This window comes from Lagenorhynchus albirostris, chromosome 9 (assembly GCF_949774975.1).
Source record: "Lagenorhynchus albirostris chromosome 9, mLagAlb1.1, whole genome shotgun sequence".
Classification (NCBI taxonomy): domain Eukaryota; kingdom Metazoa; phylum Chordata; class Mammalia; order Artiodactyla; family Delphinidae; genus Lagenorhynchus; species Lagenorhynchus albirostris.
The window spans coordinates 100285133-100304048 of record NC_083103.1 but is presented as its reverse complement, the minus strand read 5'-3'; the positions used below and the strand labels follow the sequence as shown (position 1 = coordinate 100304048).

At 41.9% G+C, this 18916-nt stretch overlaps 1 protein-coding gene across 13 annotated transcripts; it reads right to left on the bottom strand.

Moving 5' to 3' along the window:
- Positions 1-1830: 1830 nt before the first annotated feature.
- Positions 1831-17508, bottom strand: EI24 (EI24 autophagy associated transmembrane protein). 13 transcript variants are annotated; one of them, XM_060160712.1, is made up of 13 exons: positions 17343-17486; positions 15874-15930; positions 14895-15013; positions 14724-14788; positions 11513-11658; positions 10860-10920; positions 9937-10003; positions 9317-9441; positions 8880-8999; positions 8412-8523; positions 7618-7729; positions 7064-7138; positions 5107-6130 (listed from the first exon to the last, which is right to left on the bottom strand). In XM_060160712.1, the coding sequence occupies exons 4-13, from the start codon at positions 14763-14765 to the stop codon at positions 5968-5970; spliced, it is 1023 nt and encodes a 340-aa protein (XP_060016695.1). In that variant the 5' UTR covers positions 14766-14788; positions 14895-15013; positions 15874-15930; positions 17343-17486; the 3' UTR covers positions 5107-5967. The 13 variants fall into 13 exon arrangements, with proteins under 13 accessions (XP_060016702.1, XP_060016695.1, XP_060016692.1 ...); XM_060160718.1 differs by lacking the exon at positions 14895-15013 and adding an exon at positions 6416-6486 and having other exon boundaries at positions 6003-6130; positions 14724-14836; positions 15784-15930; XM_060160719.1 differs by lacking the exons at positions 5107-6130; positions 14895-15013 and adding an exon at positions 1831-2118 and having other exon boundaries at positions 14724-14836; positions 15784-15930.
- Positions 17509-18916: the final 1408 nt, after the last annotated feature.

The window sequence follows — 18916 nt, the reverse complement described above, 5'->3', positions numbered from 1 at the left end:
GGTCCGCCTCCCGGGCCTCTCCCCATTGGTTGACTCAGGGCCAATACGACACTTGAAGAGAGCGATAGGATGACGGAACTGTCTGTCAGACTCGGAGGCGTGGACGAAGCCACGCTCCCACTTTTTAACTGGACAATACAGGTATCATTTAGTAGCCGGAAGGCGGGACTTCGTGCAACCGCCGAGCCATGATAGGCCGGCTCATGAGAGCGAGAGCGCGGAAAGAACACACTCGGAGCAGTTTGGTTGAGGGCCGAGCAGTGACGTGTCGGTCTGCGGGCCGCGAAGGAGTCGCGAGCGGAAGGTGTGGCGCGTTTAGCACAGTCACGTGACAAGAAGCGGAAACTACGCGAAGGAATGGGCAGAAACTACAAATCCCGAAAAGCCGGGCTGAGGTCGTTCGCCTCCGTTTCTGAGAGTTTCGTTTCTTTATAGGTAGAAATTGATGTTGCCTAATATAAGGTTAAAGGAGAGGTGGGAAGAATTTTCTACCTATTCTCAATGAAACCTCAATCGTTTCCCGGTCCAGACCTCTACATCTTGTGCAAGATCTTGTCTGACAGTTCGCTCAAGAGCAGTTTGACTTTGCTCCGGTAAACTGCGATGTACAAGAGCCCTGCAAATGTCACGAGGCATTTATTTCCCTTTCTTAAGCCCCTGACCTCGTGAATGAGCATGCCTAGGGCTAAAGGGGTCGTCGGGGTTCGGTGGGAAGAATCTACGCCGCGGGCTGAGTCCCACACGGTCGCAGAGGCGGTCCTCCCAAAGCGTAGACAAGCTTCTTCCTGGAACCAGCTTGCAGCCTGGCGGTGCTTTGCTCACCCCTTTGTAAGTAACCTGCCAGTGAAAGCTGCCTTGCCTCTCTTCCCCTTCTCTCCTCACACACAAAGAAACGTTGCTTGAAGGCACGGAAGGGGGCGAAGTTTCAGCAGCCAATTCCATCACCTCTCGGACACGCACTCCCATTCCCTACACATCTCAGTGAGCACGAGCCACACCGACAAAAATGGGAGCATCCGGCAACTGTTCAAATTTAGTGCCTGCGGCACTCCTTTCTCTTCGCGGTTACTCTACTGTTGAATGCAACCGACCAAACTTACTGAAAGCATATTAAATCAGTACTTCAAAAGCACGTGTAGTTTTCAAAATTTACACGACCAGGTTCACCCCAGGATGAGTCAATAGATCTGCTTTTTCGTTTTGTATTTATGTGTTCAGTGTAATTTTATTAACAGAAGGAAAATGAAGCTGAACCTGAAGAAACTGCAGAACTTCAAGCAAATGCTTCAAAACGAGTTTTTCTTTAAAAAAAAAAAAGGGAATTAAAATTAGAAAGAGTCCTTTACATAAAAAAAATAGTGCTTCAAGAACATTTAAGATATCGAGGTTCTTTTTTTTTTAAATTACTAAACCTGTTTCTTAAAGGGATATGTTTGACTTTCCAGGTGGTACAATTAAGTCAGCTTTTTCAGAAGTCAAAATATACTACTAAAGAATACAGTTCAAAATCTAAGCCAAGAATCAACTGTACTCCAATAACAATTTCTAAAAAATCTAATGCTATTTTTAGGATGATTCTTTAATATCAGTTGATAGGGAAAGGCTTATCTTATAAGTAAAAGTCTGGATGGCAAAATCATGGGGAAAATTAGTTATTATAAACCCAGAGATTATACACGAACATTCAGGGTATCAGTTAATCTCTCTCCCTCCTGACTTATTGGACCAGAAGTTTTGATTTGGTTCCGAAAAACTTTTTACAGTCCTATCAGTTGCTTAAAATAATGCTATTTTTAGCTTGCTTTATAGGAGTTGTCATTCATGTGGAGCTTTTGGTCTTTCCTGAAGTGTCTACTTACCTCTTTTATATTATTGATCGAAAGAAACATGTCTTCATCTCACCTGGAGCAGACCAGAGTAACAGTACGTTTTCTTCTTGAAGATGTTCTCCCCCGAACCCACCTTTCCAAGTATGCTGTATAGCTGTATTATCAAGATTTCTTCTCAATGCACTCTGATTCCACTGTTTCATGTTGTTTGGTTGGGTGTTTGTTTTAATTAGTCATCTATTTCTTGGAATTTTCACTTCGATAGATTCAAGTAACTTTTTCAGAAAAGCTGAATGGAAAGCAAACAATGCCTTTATTTTGTCCTTGATAGCATAGCTAGGTTTAGAGTTCTAAGAACGAAATTGGGACCCACCCATCCCATATACAGACAAGCACACATAAAAGCATACTTTCAAGGCACTACAATTTTATCTTCTATTACTCAGAGTTGTTCTTGAGAAGTCTAATAGCAATGTGAGTAAGTCTCTTGGAGGTAACCTATTTTCCTGGTGTTTCTCCATAGAGATCCCATCTGGTTTTTTGGTTTTTTTCTTCCTTTCATTGCTTTTCACTTGGCAGTGAAAAGCATCTATATGAAAAGTCCAATTTTCATCGTTTAAGTCCCGAAAATGTCCTGATTTTATTGTCTCCATGCTTCTGTTCTCATTTTCTGAAACAAATGTCAGATCTGATTCTTGGATACCTCCACGATTCTTAACTTTTTCCATGTCTTAATCTTTTTGCTCTTTGTTCTGAGAAATTTCCTCAATTTTACGTTGTAGTTCTCTAATTTAGCATCCTCAGCATCACTTCTATAAGCCATCTCATTTTATTTCCACAACTGTTTTAACTTCCAAGAACCTTCCTATTCTGTCCCCTTTTCACAATCTGTTCTTACTTCATGGATGCAATAGTTTACCAAGTTTCTATGAAAGTAGTTATTAGAATTTGTTAACTTTTATTTCTAGAATTACTTAAATTTCCTCCAGGTCCAGGTGGGGTTACTGTGTATCTTAGAAAAGCTCCTGAAATGATGCTGCTGTTAACCCATGGTTAAGAACTACTTATCTAAATGATCAAATGGTTACTCTTTGTCCCACAGGTCTGAAGGTACAACATTTAAACTTGAAATCAGAGAATGAGTCCAAGGATGGAAGCCTGAACACATGGCATAATCTCTTATCCTACTCAAAGATTCTCTGAATTCCAATGTTTTATCCAACTTTGAGACCTATGGAAAATAATAGTTATTTGAACACGTAATTCTTAAGAATTTGATCATTTCTCAGTCTCCTACACCGTATCGTTAGGTCCAAGAGGACAGCAGTCATCTTTTTGGTTCACCCTTGAATCCCCAGTGCCTTGCAGAGCCTGACAGAGAAAGCGCTCAAATGACTGTTACGTACTTAAGTCATCTGTTCCCCTCACTTGATCCTTTACTGGTTCTATGGTCTCGCTTTAGGTTTATCCAAAATATTTCACTGAATGTACAGCTCTCATTGTTAAAAAGACCAAACTTACAGTGACCTGGAGTCAGCTTCCTTATAGCTTCTGTGGGTTGAACGATAGCACAGGAGGAATGTTAAGGTGGGGGCAAAGAAGGGGGTTGGTGAAATGACTGCTGAACAGCCTTCCATCACTACTGAAGAACCAGTAATATCTACCAGAGCAACCTCCACACAGGTAACCACGGAGCACAGAAGCTGAACAAATGTACTACTTCTATAATCAGAAAGTAAGTGGATGGAAAATGAACAGTGAACAACTATAGTTGCCCTTTTATTCCCACAGAAGTTATCCTTTAAGGTGGTTCACAAACCCCTAACCATTAGTTGCCCTCTTCTGGGTTTATTCCAGTTTGTCACAATTTCTCTTAAATTTTCTCTTGGCCCCTTACCAAGTGCAGAGCAATGAACAAGTAAGTGCATGAATTTGTCCATTTAAAAGTTTCCAACAGACTTAACATACTCAGGTCTAGAAAGCATTTACTGTGTACAGTTACTATAATGGACAACTCAGCTCTAGATAGGATAAAAGGGTCGTGTTTTCAACACACATACCTGTCCAAGCTGTGATGTCTGCCCCTGAAGAGAGATTTGTGAACATGATTCCTTAGCTCCTCCTGGCTGTATGATTGAAACTCAAGCTCTCACTTTCGTCTGTAGTGATGTGCCCTCCCTTATTTTCAGTTACTATTAGTCTGCCTTAAACTGCCATTCTGAACTTGGCAAAAACAGAGCCTACTCTCCCTTTGATCTCAATTTCCTAATCGCTGCCCTCACCGCCCATATGCTAGTGAAAAGAGAAGTTTACACTGCTTTTGTGTACATCTCATGAAATTAGGAATACCTACAACAATAGACATTTGGTAATCTAGCCTTTGTACAGGCCTGGCCTCTCAGTTACACTAATAAAACTTTACAGATTCCTCACATCCAGTGACTTACAGCATTTTCTATAGCCAGGCACAGTGCTGGATAATATCACTTGCCTTCCTCTGCTCAACTTCCCTCACCCTTCTAAGACCAGCTTAGCTGACACAAATACAAATTTCAGGCAGCAAAGATGCGGCCATTTTAATCTCATTTTAAAAACTACGACAACTAATCTTAAGTAAGGCAGTCGCTGATCAGTTGCAAGCTGATGAAATACTGAGGTCTTCTTCAACCACCCCCTCGGCAACCTGGAAGTAGTTCTCTGCAATACTACTGTCAAATGACCAGAGGGATATTGAAAATAAATCTTAAACTTTTACAATTTTTTGTTCACGAGCTGGAAACACCTACTTCCAAAATACCCACTATTTTAAAACCTCTATATTCAAATTTGGTTCACATCTGCTGGCAACGATTTTTAAATCCTTACTTTGTCCTGTACATAGTAAAGGTTTCTGTTAACCAAATGTCTAATCTCTTCCCTAATGAATGTTCAATTCTTGAAGTATAGAAGGCCCTCTCTTCCTTCATGAGTACACAGGACGGATGCACATATAGACTTTAAAACAACTCAATCCCAAATTCTTTCACAAGATGTTAACATGATTATAATCACATAACCCAAACTTCTTCAGGGAACATTTTTCAGAACTAATCTTCCAAATTATCCAAGACAAGTCCTGGGTTCCATGCATATGTTTCTTGAAGTGACTTGTAAATTTCAACCATTACACATTTGTGGGAAACAAGCTCACGTTTGTGATGTCTTAAAACTGTACAAGTGCTTTGACGCCTGCCCCTCCCCCCATATTTAGTCTCTTTAAAATGACAGGAAAACACCAACCAATCACAGGTTTAATGGGTTTAATAAGTTTACCCCTTCAGTTCCTATTTGCAGCACCCAATATTCCTTTGACATACCAGACAGACCCAGCAGTGGCCAACAATAAAGTTCAGACCTCCAGAGTTTAAAAGTTCAGGTTCTCTGAGCATTCTGTGTTGCAGTGGCACTTGTCCAAAATTGGTACCTCCCTATAGCTGGGGGAGCTTTAAATGTACCAGTGAAAAAAGCTTTTTCCCCTTCAAGGGGAAGAAAGAAAACCACTCCTCAAAACCCAGCAGATCTGGCTGTGAGGTCTTTCCTCCTGTCCCATCTCTTCAGGCTTGTTTTTTTTTGCAGTGGAGCAAGAGACCAAATCTAGCCTGAGTTATAAGAAACAAGACAGTGATGGCTATAACGGGAGTGACCAGGAGCAGCAGAGTCTCCCTTACTTCCCACATCCAATAAGTGTGCTTCACAGAAAAACCAAAACAACAGGTCCACAAAATACAACAACTAGAATTACAAAAATCCATTCATCCAAGGGTGGTGGAAGGCAGGAAGGGGAGGTGGGAGGATAAATGGCACAGGGAGAAAAAGTATTCAAATCAGTCCGGGCACGGGGGCTGGCAAATGCTAGAAAAGAGCTGCAGAAAAACCTGTGGTCCTTTCAGACTCACCGGTGTTTAAAATCCATACTGGTGTCAGGACGATTCTGCCTTACGTGCACCAGACAAAAATCCCGATTCCTCAGAGAGAAGGTAATATGCACAGGGCCCTTGGCAGAGTGGGTCCTGCCTTCCCTGGTCGGGGAGGTGAATAAGAAAAAGAGCTGACGCGGCATCCTTCCAATCCCACCCATCCCCTCTGGGTGGCAGGCGACTCAGTGGCCCTCAGCAGCCTTCAGTTTGGCAGGAGATGGGTGTGGTGAGGGGAACTTCTCTGCAGAAGTTGAACTACTCAGGGCAGACTGCAGGTAGACCGTCTTGTGGAAGAGTCTGTTGCTTAAGAAAACCACCAAGGAGAACAGGCGCAATTGGAAAAGGCTAAAAGGCAAAAGAGACCCAACCTGTTAGACACCCCCAGTTGAGCAAAATTGTTTTAATTATTTGACAACTTACTTGACTACTTTCAATTTAAAATGATACAGGGGAAAACAAGACACCAGAAATTTGATCAAGCATGTACAGAGGTTAGACACACAGATTAAACAGGCAGCAACTAAAGAATGCACTGGGTCCTGTCAGAAGTGCAGTAGTATCACCATTTGCAGTATCGGGGCTTAGAGGAAATAAAGTTCTATTTTAGATTAATTCTGATTCAAGAAGTACCTTTCTAGGGTACAAACTTCAAGCTGTGTCTGAAGATATCATATGCTATGTGTATTTCATTTTCAGGAGAGCTTCAAGAGAAAGTTAGTTACGTTAAGATACACACTTAGCATTTACTGGATAGCAAGAACATGCAAGAACCCAAAGCAGATTGGAAATTTCTAATAAGTATATCCTCACTGACTTAACCAAAATTGATCAAAAGACTGGGCTTTTCTCTGAAGTGATAAAACTTTCAGAGTGCTAGTGTTACTAAAGATTCATTTTAAAATACTTTGTTTTACTGTCATTATCAATAAACTCCTGTAGCCAGAACACATGGCTATTTTTATAAAGTTGGCCATTCTTACAAATGAGCTCAACTACAGGTATAAGTGCCTTATTCGGTGAACTGTTACATTTTAAGAATATGTATAATAGCAGCAATTTCTGAAACACATATGTGCACATATGCATGGGGAAAATTTTGGGATACATCCCAGAAGTGTTTCTCTTGTTGAACTGTATATTAATAGTTTCCTGCAATGTAAGGTTATTTTTAAAAAACCTTAACAAAAATGTCTCATTCACATGATTGCAGTGTTATGGCCCCAACACTTTAGACCAAAAAAACTTAATACATTTTAGCTAATACTGGCTAATACTTACTATGCTTTGCCAGGGGTCTTTGCTTCATTGGCGCTGATAATGAATAAAGGAAAGAGGATAGAGAATAGGCAGCCACTGTTTAAAAAAAAAAGAAAAGAAAAGAAATAATTAGTCACCTTCAAAACAGCCATGACTTTGAAGATATTAGAAGCCCAAAGTTCTTTGCCTCCAGTGCTAAATATCATGGCTTGATGGACCCTTAATGTATCAAACACATCTTAAAAAAAAAAAAGGATTTTTCTAAGCGCTGGCTATGTTTAACATTGTTCGAGGAAGCAAAACAGAAGAAAGAATATGGCATATATGATCATGCAGACTATATTTTAATGCTGAGAATTCCCTGGCGGTCCAGTGGTTAGGACTCCGCACTTCCACTGCTGGGGGCACGGGTTCGATCCCTGGTTGGGGAACTAAGCATGCCGCAAAACGGGGCAAAAAAAAAAAAAAAAGCTAATAAGAATGCAGAATGCCTAGCACAGAACCAGGCATACAGAAGGTGCTCCCTACACTGAGTATTTTTACCAGTCCCCTTCAAGTCCCTATAGTCAAATTACCTGACAATGTAGGAGGACTGCATTGCTGTGAGGAAAGCCAAGGGCAGACCAAATCCAAAGTAGTAAGGCCAATTCCTTTCTATGTTTGACAATCGCTGGTGCATTTCAATTCCTAAAACAAGGAGCCAATACAATTAGGCTGCATATTTCCTTTTAGTCAAATGACTAAATATGGTAGACAATTTATTTGAGGTTTGAGTTGTAGGTACAGACCTGCCATTTAGAATACAACTAAAGCATATAAATTAGAATTGTCCAAATCTGATAAAGCTTCTATGCGAAGGTTTTACAAATGAACAATCACAATTTCAAAACTGGCAGGCTAAGTGAATTCTGAATTACAACACCAGAATCCTTTGTAAGTATTAGTCTTGAACAAAGCAAGAATCAAAAAAAGGCAGCTATCCTCTAGGAATCAATTAACCCCTTTCAACCAACCACACCCAAATATGCCAAGGACTTTCAAAATATCCCCCAAAATAATCTGTATGCACCAACGTCAAATTAATTTCTCTAATTCAAAATAACTCGTGCTCATTTATGCCATCTTATGGCTGTCAGAGCTACGTGACATTAAGCTCCATAAGGATGATGCTACACTGCTACATTCCCCAGCAACAAAGTTAAGGGTTAACCCCCCCAAGCCAAATCTAAGTCCCCTCTTGCCAAAAAGGCTGCTTCATTACAAAGACGATTTGCCAAGGGCCTAAGTATTGAAGAATTTAAGAAGTCTACTTAGCAGCACCATTTCCAAATTGGGCCTCCAAGTTCTGAGTTTCTTTAGACAGGCTTACCTTTATTGAACCAACGATATTCGAAGCAGTATAGTGAGTAGAGAAGAGACATATGCAGGAGACTAACCAGCTGACCAACAAGATGGATGGGAAAGAGACTCACAAACATCCCCTGAAGAACAAGTATGGAAAATCTTAATTCCAAAGCTTCAGAGACCTGACACTGTTCACCTGCCACTCTGAGTCATCACTCTCTACCCAGATAGCCTGATAGTTGCTTCTCAAGTTTCTAAATAGCAGGAGAGTGAAGAATCCTCAGGGTGGCAGGGAGGAGCAGGCAAATTCATGTTTCTTTACCGTTTTATGATTTTAAGTCTCTAGTTGTTTCTGTGAAAAAATGATTTACAAATCATTGCCTCCCATAAACGTATCTGCTGAGTATAAATGTGACACCCTGTCTTTTTGAAGCTCCCTCTAGTGAATCTTCTTTTCTTAATCTGCTCCATATGCCCAGAAGGCCAGTCTCACCTGGAGGAGGAAAAGAGCCTGCAGCAAAAGGTTGAAGAGCATGTCAGCAATTATTTTGCTGACACTAGGGAATGGGTGAGGCTTCCTCCCTGATACCTCGAAGGCCAGGTCAGCTATATCCTGTAAGAGAGAAAGGAGCTCAGCAAAACATGAATTAAGTGGCCTCAATACCCAGCCCCAAAGCTAAGGCCACTGATCTGCCATGAGACCTGCCAGGGGAGAAAAGCCCCTGGACATCTGGCCATGAGATGCTCTGGTGACCTGAGAGGATAACTCCATTTTACAAGAGCACAGAGATCACCCACTGGCTGCTTGACCAAGAAAAGTTAAGGCAGTGAAATCGCTCCCTACATGGCCACTAACTTCGCAGGCTGAAACCTGCCACCTGGCGATCCATTATGCCATAAAACCCAGACTCCATTCTGCCCTGGACCTACCTGAAACCAAATTGCATTCACAACTTTGCTAAGCACAAACAGGGGGAGCACCCAAAGAGCACTGAAAATTGACGTGAGGAAAAACTCGAGCCACGACCAAACATCCCCATGTAGTGACGGATCACCTAAGAAGGGCGGAAAGGCTTGTTAGTTTAACTGGAGAGATGGAAAACCAGAAGACCAAATATGCAACCCCTACTCCACACACATACATCTTTGGTTCCTGCCAGCACATCACTGCACCTATTTCAGAGAGTCTTATTCTTCATAGACACACCAAATTCTGGCCACAACTCCAATTCAGAGTAGCCACGGAGATGTGCTGCTTACCTTGAGACAAACCTGCTTACCGGGTGGTGACTGATATGTCAGTGACCAGCAGTACACTATATGCAGGAAACCACCCTGGTTCAAATCCCAGCTATGCCACTTACTAACGGTTTAACCTTGGTAACCAATTTCCATTTCCTCATCTATAAAATGCTATCTGTAACAATACCCAAAGGGTTGTTGAGAGATTTGAGTTAAAAACATCTAAAGCTGCAGGTACAGAGGAAGTATTCAATAGACTGAGGGAGACACAGGGAAACACCTCCCACCTCGGCAATGGACATACTTACCAATAATTTGGGCCGTTACTGACTGAAGCACGGGAATAAACACTCGATAAAACAAAAGGAGACTGAACTAAAGGAGAGAGGAAATAAGGTAAACATTAAAAGCCCTTCTTTAAAACAGGAGTTCCAAGTTTCAGCGTAATTATTTTCCAGATGGAAGTGTCTTTTACAAATTAGGAGCCCTGAAGTGATACCAAAATTGGACTCAGTTCTATTTCCCAATTCTCCAGCTGAGGAGTACAAACCTGACACTGCCTACGAAAACAGTAAAACTTCTGGGGGGCTAGAAGAACACTTCAATTAGTAGTCACACCAAACTACAGGCATATACTAAGTACACAGTCATATTTTATTAATTAAAGCTAACACCTAAAAACATCTGTGAGATGTTTAGATTAACAAGTTGAATTATACTGAATTTCAAGTCCAAGAAAATACTTAACTATTTGTTCTTCAAAGTACTCAAATTTCACTTAAGCCTGTGTTGGTTCTCAGTCAGCTGTAGGCAACCTTCTGGTATGAGTTTCAATAGTAATCAATTCGAGGACATTGCTATGACCAGACAAAGGGAGAAGCTTGCCCATATCCATCTCTTTCCCCTCTGAGCCCTCATAGTTGCTCTTAACCAAAATGTCCAGACGATGTCACAAGAAATTGTTACCTATTAACATTAAAACTTGTAAGTCATTTAAGAAAAGAGTGTATATTCAGGGCTATCTATTCCTGACATTTACATACAAGTTTTCTCTGAGTGGGAATAAAATGAGTGAAGGTGCACAGAATCCTGAGTCGTGGCCTTAAGCACGTATCAGCAGGCGAAAGCTACCTGTCTCAGTTTCAAGAAGACAGTTGAGAACCATGAACACCAAAATAATCTGAATAAAGATGCTTATAAGGCACCTGGAATTTGACGAAAAAGAACTTACCCAGAATACTCCACCATTCCAAGCGCAGCACTGAAAAATTCTACTAACAATACGTGGTTCACTGGAAAAGACCACATGTATTTAGCTTAAAAGGCATACAGGCTATTTCCATAGTATCATTCAGTAGCTCTCCTTTTTACATCTTTTGTTGACATTTTATTTTTCCAGCACCTACTGTTATCCCAATGTTCTCTCCTAATGTCAATAAGAAAAGGCTAAAAATATTTCAAGAGAAGCAGTTTTTCTTAAAAAAAAACAAACACACAAAAAACTATATTTTCTAAATTCCAAGACTGGAGACTAGAAGAGGATGTCTGAGCTTCTTCTATCAAAATCCACACAGGCACTCCTAGAAGTATCCACCAATCCAAGTAATTTTTTTATGGCTCTCTATTCACCATCCTGATTTCTTTTAAACACCACGACATTTTGAACAAGGATTACTGCTAGACACCGGTTTAATTCAATGTGAGGGGAGTGGGGGGAAATCACCTGTAACTTTTTTTGGGGAGAAAGCACAAAAGACAAATAATGGGGTATTGAAACTCCAAGTCACTATGTAGTGTCTGAATTCTATACTAAGTTTAATCACTTCCTAAAGTGCCCACAGAAGGGAATTCAGATGTTTTCTGACATCAGCCTCCACTCCTTACCTCTCTTGCTTCCTCTCTATACTCTGGGCTCTCCTCTGAGCCAGGACACTGCTTGCCCTTCTTCGACGCTGCTCCTCTCTCTTTTGCTGAATTCGAGCATCTAGCTTTGAGATGGTACAAATTCCCCAGATGGAGTCTTTGATTCCCTATACACAAGAGTATTACTTTTAAAGAGGGAAGATTTTGGATCAGAAGACTTTCCAAAGTTACATACAGGAAAGTGATGAAATAACAGTGGAAATCATTGGTACTTAGTTTGCTACAAAGCTTAGCGGACCCTTGATACTTTTGTATTTTGAAATAATTCCCAATTTACAGAAGAGCTACAAGAACAGAGAACTCCCTAATACCCTTTCTCAGGATTCACCAGCTATTTTGCCACATTGTTATTTATTCTTGTTTATATATATATGTATATATATATGTGTGTGTGTGTATATATATATATATATATATATATATACATTTTTTTAGATCATTTGAGTAGGTTGCTGTGTCATGTCTCTTTACTTTTAATTGTTCAGTGTATATTTCCTAAGAACAATATTGTTCTTAGGAAATATATAGATATAGTTATCTATTAAAGAAATTAAATATTGAAACAGTTTAATCTACAGTCCATATTCCAATTTCCCCATTTGTCTCAGTAATGCCCTCTATAGCATTTTTACCCCTCAAGTATCAGACATCAGTTCAGAATCACATGTTGCATTTAGCTCTCATATCTCTTCAGTCTCCTTTAATCAGGAACAGCTCCTTAGTGTGTCTTCCTTTATGAAGTATACAGGTCAGTTATTTTACGGGATGCCCTCAATTTAGGTCTGTGTCCTCATGATTAGGTCCCAGGTTACATATTTTTGGCAGGAATATCACATAAGTGATGGTGTGCCCTTCCAGATATTACATCCAGAGGCATGTGATGTCTGTCTCACCTTGCTGGTGATGTCAATTTTACATATTCAGTCAAGGTGTTATCCAGCTCCATTGTATGGTTGCAAATTTTTCTCCTTGCAACTAATAAGTAATCTGTGGGCAGACATTTCTGAGACCAGGCAAATATCCTGCTCATCAAGTCCTCTCCCCTAGATTTAGCATCAACAATTCTTGCCCAAACCAATCTTGAATAACATGGTTGCAAAATAGTGGTTTTCTACTCCCTCTAACACTTACCGATACTATAAAGCCAAGTTATTGCCCCCCTCTATACTCTTCCAATATCAATCTAATGTCTACAAGTACGATCTACATCCTGTACTAAACTAGCAATACTAGGGTAGATTAAACACTGGTCTCAAGAAAGAACCAGGGCTGGACCAAGGCTAATGGAAGACACAAAGAAATAATCACTGTAAAAGTGTGCAAAGCTGTAGGATAAGAGCATGCCACATAAGACAGAAACAACATTGTAGTGTAGCTGGAGAAGAATGGCTTTAAACAGTGTATGCTGAGGAAGAGGGCTGTTAAGTCTATAAGTCACTGACGGGGGCACTTGCCAATGACTGGAAGAGCCCCAATGGCAGAAAGATTACTGTTATTACTACAAACATCAGAACTGCCTATTACCCAGTTCAAAGGACTGCACTCATTTATCCACCCACTCCCATATTGAGCATCTTCAATGAGCTAGACAACATATGGAAATGCTCAGGAAACTTATAACTCAGCAGGAAAAGTACACAAGTAAACCAAAAGAAAAAAATAAAGAAATAAAAATTTATAGTTTAGTAAGTACCACAACAGATTTATGTCCAAAGTAGAGGGGGAAGGACTAGGGTATTCAACTTCATCAAGAAGCAGAAAAAAGGGGACTTCCCTGGTGGTCCAGTGGTTAAGACTCCACACTTCCAATGCAGGGGGTGCGGGTTCGATCCCTGGTCAGGGAACTAAGGTCCCACATGCCACGCAGCCAGAAAAAGAAAAAAAAAAAAAGCAGCAGCAGAAAAAGGCATTCTGGAAGCAATGGCCAACCTGGATTTAAGAATGGCATTTTCACCTATTGTTATGAGCAAAACAAATTTTAGAGAAAACTGTCAGGATACAGAGAAATGGACAAGTTTATGAAGTACCTGCCGATAGGAGCATAAATTGGCAGCACGCACCTACCTGGTCTTTTATCTATGAGTAATGTTTAATCTTATTTTGCTTTTTAACTTCTAAATCTTCTACAAACAGTTTAAAATTAAGATAGTTAAGTTCAAATGGCTTAGGGCCTAGTATGTGCTAGGATGATGACAGCATCCCCACTTCTGAGATACTTACAGTCTAGTGGGGCAGACAGACACACAAAGTTCATGTTGTACAACTGATCCAGGGTTGAAATTTTATCACACAAAAGGACATAAGGTATTAAAAGAAGATCACATGAATTCTCTTTGGCCCTTCTAAGATATTCCTTCAATTCCCCCCTCTTTGATTCAAAGATAATAAACTTTTAAACACTTCCACTCCCCGTCAGAACTGGCCTCTCTCCTGCTCCCGGGAATAGAGCTACAGGGGCTACAACTAGGGCATTAGACCTCAGACAGCCACTATGATGGAATGTTATGCTACTGATCATGTGGGTGACTACATCCTGAACAGATCTCTACGGGACATTTTTCTAGAGCATCATCATCTCCGCCTTGTAGAATGGGAGAATAAGACAGGTCCTATAATGTAGATCCGGACAAAGTAGTTCAGGTAATAGCACTGTACCAATGTTCACTGCTTGGTCTTCAACAACATACCGTGGTTACATACGATGTTAACATTAGAGAACCTGGTGAAGGATATAGGGGAGTTCTCTGTACAGCCCTGCAACTCTAAAAGTATTCCAAAATAAAGTTTAGGGAATTCCCTGGTGGTGCAGTGGTTAGGACTCCACGCTCTCACTGCCAAGGGCCGGGTTCAATCCCTGGTCGGGGAACTAGATCTCATAAGCCATGTGGCATGGCCAAAAATATATATATATTGATAAATAAAGTTTATCAAAGAAAAAAAGAGGGTCTGGGGCCAAGCTGAACAGGGTTTCAATACTATAGACACTCACTAGACAGTTCTCCCAAGCTTCTGCGAGATGCAGGATAATACCTCTCCCTCGAGTAGTGTGGATTAGAATGAAAACTTGTAGGTGAAGAACCCAACAAACATGATAAAAATTTCAAAAATACCTAAAGGATTTTCTAGTCAGTTCCTGCAGCAAAAGGGTCAAAAGATGACTTGACGTACTCACTCTGGCAAGGTCCTGCAGAAAGGTTTTGACACTGTCAGCCATCTCTTCACCGCCCAAACTATCAACTACACAAAGGAGAGAGAAGTGTCCCCAAATGTCTCATCATGAAGCACCTGGAAACAGACGGAGCATAAGCGGGGAAAAATATTTATCTTCAAGTTACTCACGTACATTTCTACATGATGACGTTTTCCACATACTTCTCTAATAGGAGTGCAGTAGATTCTAGCACTTAGGTAGATACTAGCACTGTTAAGTAAGTGAAGTTACACCTGTAACTACTGAAAAACCTGAAATCAATAAATTTTTAAATCACTTACCACCCTTTCACTTTTACATGGACTAGTAATCCCTTCTCTGGGCCTTGATGTCCCTAACTATCCCTCCTACACGTCCCAAGTACTTTTGAGATTTGAGATCATGAGATGGGTGATAATTACACTACAATATCCTCCTAAGCAATATCTGTGCTTGATGTTACTTGAATACAAATACAGGAGCAAAATGAAAGTTCTAACAAAAATTACTAAATATGCACTTCATACACAGGGCCCTCCAGCACACAGATAAGTTCAAAGTATGATGTGAAATTTCCCACCAAGACCCCCAAATATGCCTTCCCTGTTTTCCAACTTTAAATGTATACATACATGTACAATTTCAACAAGCAGGCAGGAAACAATGAATTTTAAACTAGGCCAAAACAAGGTTAAGTCCACGTGTATAAACATTCTTTAACACACTACAGCTTTCCCATTTTATTTATTTCTTAGGTGAATGAGAAATCTAGCTTCATAAAATAATAACTTGAAAGTTCACGTGTATAAGTATTTTTAAAATTCTACGCTCCCATGTAATGTCTAAGGTGAATGCAAAACCCATTTTCAAAAATTTAATTAAGGACTTGGGATTCTAAAATTCTCAAACCTGACTAAACCAATCTAGGGTATTTTTAATTTAAGAGATAGACCATAATGACAATTTCACAGGCAGCTTCTATACACCTCGAATTTCAAAACATAAGCACACTTTCCCTAATGACCGCTTCACCAAACTGTACCTTATTGACCCAACTGGACTACTGCCACCCAGAACAGGAAGAGCAGGGAATACAGCAGAGGGAAGGCAACTTGCACAACACTGTATGTACCATCTTCTCCTTGGGTCAAATCTTACCCAGATGCACTCACTTCAGGTAGAGAAGTTTCTAGGGTAAGAAACTTTTGTTAATTCTCCCACTTAAAAACAAACAAAAAACACCTGAGTGATAGGCTACTCAGTGACAGGTGAATAGTTAATGCTCAATGATGATATATAAGACACTAGTTTCTAAAGATTATCATGGATTCACTTTTAACCATCTACTTCCTCATCTATGAATTAAGAGTATTAAAATTTTTCATAGGTTTTGAGTACAAAGTGCAGTAACATGAAAATAAAAACTTAACTTCTACATAAACATAATCCCACTACAGAATGAGCTAATGTGGGAGTTTAAGGAAGCCGATTAGTTAGTCTGGGTTTCTCACAAGGTGCTGACACAGCTGGAAGCATGTGGGTCCTAATCCAAGGAGAGGAGCTGTGTTACCTGAACCATGGCCATTAACAACTGGCTTCTGCAAGTACCAAGCGGCAGGTTACCTACTGACCAGTAGTGGCCTGTGAGGGACAAGTCACTTCAATTTTATATGCAGATCCTATTTGAATTATCCGGAATATCCAGAAATATTATCCGGTTTGACAAAAAGCTCAGGCAGGGAGAAAAGCAACCTGCCACGATTTGAGACCAGAGACTGTATAACACGGAGGAAACCCTCCAACTGTGGTGGACGTGAGTGAGATGCATCTGGTTCACAGCATTTCACAGACGGAGGAACTGAACCTCCAAAGTTAAATGGCTTGCCCAAGATTACAGCACGTGAAAGGCTACAGCGAACTTCAAAACCCCGGTGTCTGAACCCTCAGTCGGGGCTTTTTACTCAAGTTTTGCGATGAGGATTTTTGTTTAACCCGAGCATCCCATGGACAAAATGTCTCGTAAGCCTGTAAATACAACTGGCCATTAAATTCCTAAACAGTCATGAGAACTTATTAAGCATCTACTGCGGCACGGTCCTGGACTTTCTAAGTCACTAAACCCAGAAACCCAAGTCCGGAAAGCAGGAGGCTGTCACATCCCACTCCAGTTTCACTAAAGGTAAGCATCCTCACATCCCACCGGGCTCCCCGGATGCTCAGAGCCCACAGGTCCCTTCGGACCCGTTTCCTCCCCAGCTCCTTGGCAAACCCGACTGGAAGCTGGTCTCCCTCCGCCACCACAGCCGTGCACGAGGCGCGGGGCACGCTCACATCCCGTCACGCGCGGAGCTAAAGACAGCCGCGCCGCACCTGGGCAGAGGCTCGCCGGCTACTGCGGGCTGCGTCCCGCGCCCCGGCCCTGCCCCGCCGCCGCAGCACCTTCCCGCCAGGCGTCCCCGCGCGCAGCCCCCACCCGCACCTCCCAACCCCGCGCTCGGGCCCTGCTGCCCTCACACGCCCTCGCCGCCCTAGCCACCGGGGCCCCTGCCGCGCGCGCAGGCTGGGCGGCGCCAGGGCCTGGTTCGGCAGAACTGCACCTACCCGGCAGCTTTGCCCCCGCGGCTCCGGCTCCGGCCCGGCCCCTGGCCCACCGCTGGCCCGCTCGGCTCCTCCACGCCCCTCCGCACCCCTTCGCGCCCGGCCACCCACTCCCGCCAGGACGCTCCCAGGGCCGGGGCCGCTGCGCCCACACTGGGCATGCCCGGGCCGCACAGGGCCGCTGGGAAGTCGGGCGGGCGCAGAGTCCAGCCGCCCGGGCGGAGGGGGCGGGGCCGCGGCGGCGGAGGGGGCGGGGCCGCGTGGTGACTGAGCCTGGGAAATGCAGTCCGTCCTCTGGGCCCACCCGCGCCGCTTCCGGGCTTGCCGTCCTTCCTGATTCCATATCGTGTTCTTTGCTCTCTCCCATTTACTTCTGCAGGTTTGCTTGTCTTTCTATTATGAAGCCTAACAACAGAACAATAAAATGCAGAAGTATCTTGGTCTCTTTGGTTGGAGACTTCAGTAACCAAAGGGTACTAAGCAATGATGGGTTTAAATCAAGTCATAAAAAAAGAATAGGTCAAGCTGCCATGCAATTCGCCTGCATTAGGCGTGTTCTCTGACAGCAAAGTGTTGGCTGAGATTAAAACGATCAAGTAAATAGAAATGAAACTGTTTTCATCTCTGTCCCCAGCAGTCCGTCTCTACCCCAGGAACGGCAGTTTCTTGGCATCGAACCATCAAGCCTGACCTATAACCTTTTTCTCCCCTATTCCCAGCCTCTTATATCTCTCATTCCCCATTTTTTCCTCTTTTCTCCACTTCCTATTTTCCTTCACCTCTAGGTGTGCTTAGAGCTGCTCTGCTCAGGCCACCTATAAAATCAGATTTTTAAAACTGGAAGCCCTTTAGTATAACCTTACATAGTGTGAGCCCAGGTATCAACTGACTTACTCAAGGTCAGTGGCAGAACAACTACCCAGACCTCCTGACTCTCCTCTAGTTAGTTCAGTGGGCTGGGAGGGTGGGGTCGTTGACCTCTTCTACCCTGCCCAACTTCCAGCCCCATTCCAGAACAGACGAGTCCCCTACTCTGAGCCTGTGGAAACTACCTTCTCTTTCAGGAAGAGGGTCACGAAGTCGAAACTAACACGATGGGAGAAGAGAACTAAGCATTCAGAGTAGCAGAAGCCCTGAAATAAAAGGTCCAACCTGGGATTTATATATGTAAACTCCTTTGGAGAGGGGACCTCTTTCTTATTTATTTTAGCCTTGGCAATAATCTCATTTTCACTGAGACCAGATCTATGAATACCCACTGGTTTCCTTTTCTTATAAATCTATTGCTTGATTTACTCCACGATTAAAATCATCACATTTTAAGAGGAGACAACTTCTCTTTAAGAGGAGACATTCCTAAACTTCCTTTTTGCCCCATATGAGTAAATATCTTCAACTATTTATTATAAGGAACTACATAGAAAAGATTTTTATTTCTTTTGGAATTTTGATTAAAATAAGCAGTTTGCTGAGGCTTAGATATCTTATTATAAAGAGACTAAGTGGTTTAATGATAAACTGATTATTGTAATTATTAATTACAATAGCAGCAATTCCTCCAAACTCTATCGTTTCTC